Source organism: Varanus komodoensis, unplaced genomic scaffold (assembly GCF_004798865.1).
Source record: "Varanus komodoensis strain SLA01 unplaced genomic scaffold, ASM479886v1 scaffold105, whole genome shotgun sequence".
NCBI lineage: Eukaryota > Metazoa > Chordata > Lepidosauria > Squamata > Varanidae > Varanus > Varanus komodoensis.
In genome coordinates, this window is record NW_025335297.1 from 782256 (window position 1) to 792869 (window position 10614).

The 10614-nt window shown below is 48.5% G+C and overlaps 1 protein-coding gene across 1 annotated transcript in view; it reads right to left on the reverse strand.

Annotated features, from left to right (window-relative positions):
* Positions 1–10372, reverse strand: part of LOC123017942 — a 12673-nt gene extending 2301 nt beyond the window's left edge. Inside the window, exons 1-4 of the mRNA XM_044419634.1 lie at positions 10294–10372; positions 3164–3408; positions 2155–2250; positions 639–876 (exon numbers count right to left, since the gene is read on the reverse strand). Coding sequence (XP_044275569.1) covers positions 639–876; positions 2155–2250; positions 3164–3408; positions 10294–10372 — 658 coding nt within the window. The remainder of the gene's footprint in view (positions 1–638; positions 877–2154; positions 2251–3163; positions 3409–10293) is intronic.
* Positions 10373–10614: the final 242 nt, after the last annotated feature.

Genomic DNA, 10614 nt, shown 5'->3' on the forward strand with positions numbered 1-10614 from the left:
AAGCAAGCAAGCAAGCAAGCAAGCAAGCAAGCAAGCAAGCAAGCAAGCAAGCAAGCAAGCAAGCAAGCAAGCGGTCTGTTCAGGTAGGCATATCTGTTTGTATAGAGTGGAGGGGGGTATCTGTGGAGGTCTGGGGGCAACCTGGTGCCCCTGTCTTCCACAGACTCCAGTCTGCAGGGCAACCCATCTCCCCTTCTGAGAAGATGGCATCTGTATCCTCTACCAAGCACTCAAAGGTCAAAATGTGCCCCTTTTGCTGCTCTGTAGCTGCTATGATGCCACTTCTCCAATGTTGAAAGGGGGTTTTCCACATGTTGCCCACTCCTAGTATAGACAAGCAGCCAGTCATGTCAGTCCCATCTGCAGTCTGAAGCAGTCCAGACACTGGCTTAGCAGCTCAGCAAAAACTGGTCCAGGGACCATTTCCCAGTCCTCAGAGGCCTGCAGAACTCGGATCCCTCTTCTCTGCTTGTTCCAGCTATGCAGAGTTGAGGTCCCAGAGTCACTTCCGTGGACACACATCGAGTTGTGCTAAAATTCCCAGACCCTTCCCTGAGAAAAGCCATGGCTCTTTCTCTGCCTCCCACCATGGGGCTCCGGCATGCTCTTCCCACCCGGCGCTGGGATCGCATCCTCACCAAACAGTTGGCACCTGGGTTGTCCAGTTCCGAGTGGGTCTTTTCCTGGCTCATGGCCTCCTTGGCAGCGTGAAGCCTCTCTCGGATCTCGAAGCCGCAATCGGACGCCCATCTCGCCCTGTGCAGCCTGCTCGTCTTCCTCCAGCTGGACAAGCATCACCCTTCGCCGCTCGTGCAGCACCTGGTGCAGCTCCGTGAACATCTCTTCAATGCCGCCACGCAGCGATGCCGTGCAGGCCTGAAATGCAGGATGGGCGTGTGTGACCTGCAGATGCCGATTCAGAAGCAGCACCCACTGGCCTCCGTGGAATGTACTGCTGGGGAAGGGCATAAACAACCGGGTGGGATGCAGGTTTTAGCTGAGTCAACGGTGCTGCGGGATGTGGACTTCCCGAAACCCTCTACCCCACAGGGGCCCTTCCAGCACCCTGAAGATGCTGCACGAGCCTTTTAACTGAATCTGCATGAAGAGCACAAATCGGAGCCAAGATCTGCCTTCTGGGGTGGGAGACCTCTGCACACAAGCAGCACCTCCATCTGGGGGATACTGCTTTGCCCCACAGTTTGGTGGGGCAAGGCAGGGCTTTGGCAGGGCCTCGCTTGGCAGGGCTTCTTGGCCCTCTCGGTAGCATTTGCAGGGGGCTAGAAAGGCTGGCATGGGAAGGATGGGAAACCTACTGCCGCCAACCCAGCTTCCCGTGCCTAAATCTGGTCCCAACCCCAAATGTCCACTGCCAGAATTCTGGGAGCTATTTAGAATATAGCCATATACATCTTTAGACAGAAAAATGTCCTACAGCTTCCAGTATCCTGCAACCAACATGGGAGTTATAGCGTGTTTTTTTCTGTCTAAACATACCTAGAACAGCACCCTGAGTGAGCCAAGGTGGCTGGCAGGAACTAAGATAAGCATCTGGCCATCCCAGCTGCTTCGTGGCTCAAAACTGCACTCTTCTAAAGTGACTTTCCCATTTTTAAAGCAGCTGCCACTGCCAAAGATACCTAGGATTCTCTTCTAACCATTTGTGAGCCCCCAGTAATTGCCTCCAGGCCAAATGGGAGGACAGTATTTCTCTATATCCTGCTTTGTTTCCTTCCGAGGAACACAAGACAACTAACATAATTCTCCTCCAATCTTATCCTTACAACAACAACCCTGTGAAGTAGGTTGGGAAGGGATGGGGAGCCAGGGTGGAAAACATGGCTTGCAGTTCAATACTTTAAACTGTCTCATGTTCTGAGATCGTTATGATATATTCTGTTTATAACCAACCAGTTAATTAAATAATATCTAATATTTTCTTGCGTCCATTTTGACTATTGCACTTTGATAAATTGTTGTGAATTGTCCAGAGAGTTTCAGCTGTTGGATGATCTAGAAATAAAATGTCAATGGCCGACTTACTCTGCTGTTTCTAAATTGATTAACTTGATGGGACTGTGAGAAAGTTTCCTGTACATTTCAACATGACCCGGAGTGCTACTGAAACAAATGGAGTTACGGTTTCATTCTTACCCTCAAAGAAGATATTTTTTCTATTTGCTGTTCTTCCCTCTCTTCAAGTGTCCTAATTCTGGTGCCCAGATGCTCCAGGGCCTCACCCAGCTTCTCCTAGGGGAGGAGGAAAACATAGAAACGTAGAAAAGAGACGAGTCAGAAGGGGTCTCCCAGGACATCTAGTCTGACCTCTGGCACTAGCCGGATCCGCTTACGACATGCCCACCATGTGCATGTCCAGCCTATCCTTGAACACCCTCACCGACGGGGCCTCCACCACCTTCCTCGGAAGCCCATCCCATCTCCTAGGGGTCCTAACCATCAGGAGAGACTTCCTGACATCCAACCTGAAGCCTGTGTTGTGAGGCCGTAACTCACGTCTCCAATTAACTCACACAGCAGCCGGCAATAAAACTAAAGACTTTCATTGCTATTTGCTACAAGATTTACGATGCAACAGATAAGCTCTGGTGAGGAGCTCCTTGCAGCTCAGTTGCCCCCTCGCTTCTGAACCCTACAGGAAAGGTCACGTGGATTTCAACCTTCTCTCACGTCTTTCTGCACGTGGGTGGGACAAACTTCTCTCTCGTGGTCTCAATTGGTCTAAGTGCCGCAATTTTCTCCTAAGATGGATGTCCCCTAAATCAACTGCCACTTCTTCCTGTTCTCCAGCACTCGGCCCAGCAGCTTCAGAGTCAGGAGGCTGGGGAGCAACTTGCTCAAAAACCTCAGAGTCAAGAGGAAGGGAAGCGGCACCCTGCTCAAAAAACTCAGAGCCAGGATGTGGGGAAGCTCCTCACTTGGAAACCTCAGAGTCGGGCGGCAGGGGGGCCGTTTGAGCCATGGGCACCAAGTATAAATCCCCCTGCTCCCACGCCCGACTCTCACTGTGAGCTTCTGGCCCTCTCTCCCGTCAGGCACGACAGCCTGGCTCCTGGAGCTCTGAGCCTGGTCCCTTGTTGCAAGATTGCGCCATCCAACAAGAGGTCCTGTTGCCCACCTGCCTTACAATGCCTTGCCCGTTCACCTTGTAACGCTGAGCAGCATCCTTCAAGGAGCTGAACTGGTGCCCCGCACGAGCTGACGAGTCAAGGCAGCGATAGCAAATCAGGGCCTCACCGGAGATGCAGAAGAGCTGAACAGGTGCACCGTGCCTTTCGCAAGCGCCCTGCTTGGCCCTTTTCCTCCTTCCCCATCTCCACGCCTCTTCCCACCAGCTTCTGCCCCTTTCTGCGTGGAGCTGCTGCTTGCTTCCTGGGGCATCCCCACGCTCTTTTCACCAAGGTCTCCAGGAGTGGGTTCGGGGTGCACTGTCTGCCAGGACTGGGTTGCCGGCACTCTGGGCACATGGGAACCCTCGCTTTGCTGTCCCAGGAGGAGGTGATGCAACGACGGCAGAAACAGCATCCGCAGCTGAGCAGCACCGGCTCAACGAACACATCCAGGCACAGGGAGCAAGTGAGAGCAGAGTGCAATCTGCTCGCCATTACTGCCTCCAGCTGCCTGGCCAATGCAGAGTACAGAATTCAGTTTCACTTTCCTTTCCCTGATTTTCTGCTCTTGCTCTAGCTCTGACACGACTTTAGGGCGGGAGCTGATGTTTAGGGCAGCAGTTTTCAACCTTTTTACAGTTGGGGACCAGCAAAAACAGGGAAATTATTTCAGGGACCGCTGACCAGAAATAAAAAGCATTATATACATCATATAGTATTTTATGTATCCATTTTTAAATTTAGTACCAAAAAATGACGATTCTCTAAAATAACCAGACACTGACCAGTAAAAATGCTAATAAAAGAATAAAATATTGAAATTAAATTTAATTGAATACAAATGGAATTTTTAGAGAGCGAAATGTAATTCAAAGAAGACTACTGCAAAAACTGCTGCTGCTTTTTTTCAAGAACGCTCGATCAAATATTTACAATAGCAAAATACAAAATCAATATAAATGCAATACTGTGCTCATAGCAAATACAAATTCAAATGCAATGTGAACAGCGGAGCAATGCAAAAGCAAACAAAGTTGCTTCATACAATAGTATTCATAACATTCAACAATGAAATACAATGACACCCCCCCCCAAAACTGATTTACACACCAGTGCAGACTGGCTGAGAAGGCGCTCTCGGCTCCAGCCGCCTCAGCAGTTCTCCTCCCAGCAGAAAACCCCACAGAGAAAGGAAAGGGTCGGGGCTTTGGGGTCCTGCCCAGGGGGCGGACCCGGCTCCATGTGACCAGGTTAGGGATTGCGTTAAAAGGGATTGAGGCATGTGGATTAGTCAGAGGATAGGAAGGGAATCCTTCTTAGGAAGAAAATAGGCTTGTTTCATGAAAGAAAACAAGGATTCGCTTGATTTCGACTGATTTTTCCAGAGGTCTTTCTGTGTCCTATCACAGAGCACTTTGGCCTCTCTGGACTAAGTCAGAAAAAGTGGGTATCCGGCACACACGGGCGCCATCATGGTGCAAGAGCACAGATCCAGAGCTCAGATCCTCATGGGACCCACCTGAACCCTGAAATCATAATTCGCACTTCGGTCCAACGACTGAACCACAAGAAATCAGGATGTGGATCCTCGTTAATCTGCCTAATTTAATTCCCTTTAACTTCCACGGAAACGACCATCAACAGGAGTGTCACTGAGATTCACAGACTGAGCAGCAAAAGATGCTTCCTGGCTTCTTCACTGCACAAAACCAGGTCCTAAGGTACAGATTGCCAAAGATCCTCTGGGTTTTGCATGGGGTCCCCCCAGATGCCTGCTGATTCATGGATGGCACCCAAACCTGAAGCAAACTATAAAAACAGGAATCTGACATATCTTGGTACTAGTAAGGTTCTGTGGCATGGATCCAAATGGATCATTTGGGTTTTTACATGAGCTCACATCTTACAAAACATACGAACACATGGACTAAACAATAAAAATTGTGTGTGTGTGTTTTAGAAAGCACTACCATGACACAAAATAATGTGAGTCCCAGATTCCACCAATTCTGCTGGATTTTGTTAGTGACATCTCCCCACAGCAAAGTAAATGGACAAACGGCACCCAACATCATGGACCGAATCATATACATTACAAATTCAAAATACCATTCAGTCAGTAAGACACCAAGCATGGCTCTGGCACCCGGGGTCCCCTAAATTATTTGAGGGGATCCTCACAAAGTTGCCATGAAATCATAGTTCCTACCTGTGGCTGCAAACCAAACGGTCCAAATTGCTGATCCTGTACTATTCTGATCCAGCATGGCATAAAACATGAATTTGGACATAGATCTTGAGAGAACCTGCAGGTTTTTGTACTACTCAAGAGCACATCCATACACAGGAGTTGCACCAAATTAGCTACTTGCCTATTAACTATTAACTATGAACAGGACCACCACAGCATGTACACTAAAATGAATAGGAGGCACGGATCTCTGTGAATCATATGATTTTTCCCTGGTTTCCTACCAAAGCTGCTATAAAATCAGAGCACACTTCCATATTCACAGACTGGACTGTAAAAATCACATACGCAGCTCTTCACAGCAGTGCCAATGGAAAAAACTCATTCAAGGGGGATTTAGAAGGAGTTTACACACGCGGGGCAGAAAGGTATACAAGTATATACTTGCATATTACCCTGTTCTTGAATTGATAAAATGGAGCTTTAACTTTGACAGCCGTTTTTTTAAAAAGCAACTATGGGCGACCCCTCTGACGTGCCACTCGGGCACTTTGAGGGCACCGTCCTTAACTGTGAAACATGAATCAGGAATGCCAGCTTGAGGGCTGGCTTTCATAATATCAAGGAAAGAAAAAGGTAAACCACAACACACAGCCACAACAAACCACATTGGACAGCCACATGTCGGGTATTACGTGAGCAGAGCCTGCTGGAACCAGGGGTCAGACTAGATGGCTCGGGATGCCCCTTCTGACTTGCTATGTTTCTTTGTAAAGTGAAAAAAGCTGCAGCAAGCCAGAGATTTATTTATTTAGTTATTAAAACATTTCTATGCCGCCCCATTCGCCGAAGCCTCGGGGCGGCTCACACCATTAAATTAAAATACAAGAAATGACAATATAAAATAAGTCGCCCTGGCCAGAGATGGTTTGTAGTCACAGCAGGTATGGGGGACGTCAGCGCCAACTGCCTCCAAGCGCCCACTGGGTGCTTCTGGGGCACCTGGCAATGGCGGGTGTTACCACTCGTTCTGCAAAAATGGCAAGGGCTCTTTCTCCTGCTCTTGCCAAGTGTATTGGTAGATGATTCCCCATACCCAAGAGGGGGTTGGTCGCCTGACACAGCAACCTATCATGGGTACAACCCCTAGAATAATCCAGGAGTTGCCAGGGTGGCTTGTTGCCTTCACTAAAGCCACCCTGTGGGAATCATTTTGGATCCCTATGAAATGAAAATCCATCATAGGTAGCAAGCCATGATGGGCCGTCGTATCACGTGAACAGAGAGGGCGTTCTCTGTGTTGGCATCCAGACGCTGAAACAGTGGGAGGTGGAGCAACAGTGAAGCGCAGCCTTCTTCGGTGGGCTTTTGACAATGATTGAATCCGCCACGTTTTCTCCCTAGACTGTACATTTGCTCTCCTTAGACACATTGGAGCAATCTTGTATATTTTATTTTGCAACGTTATGCTTGCTGATTTTGTTCCACTGATGCTACTTTTTAGCAGAAGAAGAGCGGAGAAATAAAATAACATACTTCTTCGTGTAAGGGGTGTCTGAGGAATCTGCAACAAATTCAGACCAGCTCAGATTTCCGTGAATCTGATTTGGGGGTTCTGCACTTGACAGACGTTTCCAAGTTCTGCAGGTTTGTGGATCATTTTTATAAAAGGGATCTTTTGGTGGGGAGATTTGCACCGATGTGCTCATGCACACTTGCAGTAACGAAATAATGCACATTAGTGCTAATGCACATCTGTGCAAGTGGAAGAAAATGCTTATAAAAGCGACCTGATTCTACCAATGAGGGAATGATTTAACAAAAGGCAGCTGACAAACTGCGAAACACAGACAGAAAGGATTTAACAAAATCCATGCCCTCCTCCATGGCTTGGATTACCTGCTGATACATGCAACTTGAGCTGTAATTTGATGGGAGGCATGCCTCCAGGAGCCAGGAGGCTCCACATGGGTTTTGGTCTCATTTCAGGGCCACAGAGCACTGCTGGACTCATTGCCTGCCAGCCAGATGAGACCCTGAGTCTCCGGTGGGCCTTTTGTGCAAGAGGCACGAAGCCCCCATTCTGCTCACAGTGTCAGAGACTTGGCATGCTGGATGCTTGCTGATTTTTGGCATCTTCCACAGATAAGGATTTAAACCGTGACCTGACCTTTTCTTTTAGATGTTCCATGTAAAGCCTGCGGTGATTCCTGAGTATCTTTTCCTCATATACCTGCTGCTGTTCCAGGAGAACACCTCGTGCCAAAAGAAATATGCCTCCATAGCCAGTGTGCATGGAGAGGCGATTGGATGGTGGATTTGGAGAGAGAGGCTCACATCTCACAATAGCTCAGCGATTTCAAAACGAACAGCCACCCAGGTTGGGAAGGTGACGACATGTGGGCACACACTGCCCCACTGCTGCCCTCTCTGCGAATGGGGAGCACTCCGAACGTGCTTGCTAATATTTCTGCACCATACAAGAACTCCGGTTCTTCTGCTCCCCAGCAAGCCAGTGAAATAAGCCATAGTGTGGTTTGTGGTCGGTGGTCTGCCTGGCTGGGGAAGGAAGGAAGGAGGCTGGGCACCTCGCCTGCCCGTCCGAGCAAAGAATCGGCAGATGACGCATCCCTGGGTAGCCCCGCAGATGAATAGCATTTGACGCAGATCTCTCTCACGGGGTGCATATGAGACGCAAGATGTTCTTGACTATCTTGTACATAAAAGTCGAATAGAATCATCCCCAACGTTTAAAAGAACAGAAGAGCAATCAGAATATAACCCTTCCTAGCAAATCCCAATACTTGCATGCTTATAGATGGCCATAAAAGTGCAAGGCAGCCCAAGTCCCGTCGGCCTCCATAAGCATTTGCATGTGGGCTTAAATAATGGTGGAGATCAGGAAGTCTGTGAGCGCATCTCCTGACTGAATCGGTACAAGGAAAGCCATGCGCCATCAAGTCATCGCCAACTTACAGCAACCCCATGCATGGAAGCCCCCCAGGATGTCCTGTCCACGACCTGCTTGACTGTTTTCATAATGGGTTATTGTAGAGGTACATGGAGCAGGTGGAATACAGAAGGGACCCCCCCCCCCGCCTGCTACAGGGGTGCACTCACTACCAAGGGCCAGGCAACGAGATTTATTTTTTCAGAGGAATGTTCCCATATGTATGTTAAAGTTCTGGAAGCCTAATGGGGAAATCTCAGAACAAGTGGTGGTGGTGATCACATCCATGCATTGTGGCAGCCTGAGCATAATTTTATATTATTATGTTTGTATCTCAGTGTATTTTTTGTATTTTTGTATTTAGTGGTAATTTATTATGTTCTATTGTATTTCAATGTATTTTATTGTGTTGTAAGCCGCCCCGAGGCTTCAGCAAGGGGCGGCATAGAAATGTTATAATAACAACAACAACAACAACAACAACAACCAGCCCATAATGTGGGGCCCTTGACATGGTGCGTGGATGTGCCACAGTGCTCATGGTGACCTGTGAGCGCTCCCAAATCAAAGGACCGCGCAGGGCCCCAGGCCCTTCAGAGGTTCACGAGTGCTCGGCTCTCAATGTCTTTATTTCTAATTACACGACTACTCATCAGTTCCACTTTGTTTGCTTCAGACTTCCTTTACACAGTGATGCCCAGTGTTTCGAGCTTGGCCTGCCTGATGCTCCTGCTGGCAGAGACCGGCACTCAAGGATCTGAGGACCACTTGATGGATGGGGTCAGCTCTCACCCTAGGACCCTCAGATTCATAATTCAAAGGCGGGCAAGGGGCACTGAGCAAAAGTTGGCGAGAGGCTCTGGATGTCCTGTGCAACACGAGCAGAGGCAGAGGCCTGTCTGATCGGAGGCCATTCACCAAAAGGTAACGGCCGGCAAAGGAGAGAAAGCAACATGGATGCAGATGCCATGTGCCACAGCCTAAAGGATTCAGCCCAAGAGAAAGCCGTATGGAATGATAAACCATCTTTTCTGTTAGCTTTAATTCCGTCTCCAACAGAAGACAGCTCCTCCTGCTTTTTCAATTTCTCCACCGTCTTTCTCACATTTTTAGAAAACTGGAAATGACAAGGCACGTTTACAGTGCAACTCTATGTATGTCTACACAGAAGGAAATCCCAGTGATTGGGGCTCACTCCCAGATAAATGTCCATTGCATTGCAGGCTAGAACTCTTTGCCGTCAGTCTGAATATCTGAAACTGTGAACACACACACAGGAGCACAGCACAAGAACCTTTTATAATAGCAGTAACTCCAACATTTTTTGTAAAATCTGCTTGTTCCTCAGAGTAGCCACGATCCAACAAAGCGATGTGTAAGCAAAAATATGAAGAAAGAATCAGCTTTTCCTTTGAATCCTCACCCTGGCAATGGAGACTTGAAACTATTTCTCAAAATGACGGAGCCATGTGGCAGAATACACTCAAGGGCTTCTCCAATTTGTACGCAACCGTGTCTTTCACAAATGTTTCATTTGCCCCAAAGTCAACAGCACCAACCCAGGTATCTGCCCGCAACCCCCCCCCGACCTCGCAGAATTACAGGCACGCAATGGACAGCGAGAGAAACAGAGGCAAGGCTTGCCCCAGGGTTTCCCTCAACCAACCAGCTTGCAGGAAAGAGGGACAGAGGCACTGATGGGACTTCATCCCCTGGCAGTGACTTGCACCTCACCACCCCTTGCATGTAGCAACAGCCCGGAATATGTTAAATCGTGGATTGTCGTCACATGAGAACTCTGCGCAGCGATTTAACCAGGAGCTGTTAACCCGGAACAACCATGGCAGAGAACCGAAGGCTTGTCCCTGGGTTGCAAAGTCTGAGTGATCTGTGGTTAACCACCTAACGTTATAGCAAGGGCAGGGTTCATACTGAGAAACACCTGATGCAACAACCCATGTGATTCAATAGCAACCAATGTTCTGGATTGTTGTTACATGTGAACCAGGTTACTGTGTACCCACTTGATTCCGTCTCAGCTTCCAGGAATTCAATGAAAGTGTGAATGGGGAGGCAGTTGTGCTTATGGACGCTGCTCCACATGATAGTAAGTCCTGTGTGATCCCGGGTCCCAGCTGCACAGAGGACTCTACAGTGCATAAAGCTGGCTTACCCTTCAGGCAGTCACCTGGCACACAGAGGCTGTGCAGTGAAACTGGAGATCGCGCAAAAAGGTGTGTTGAAGCACAGGAGCCCTTTGCCTGTATCAATGACAGCAGAAATAAGGGAGCCAGGAAAGGATGGTGTTTCTACACCAGCAGAAGCTTCCACTCAGCTTCTCTGAT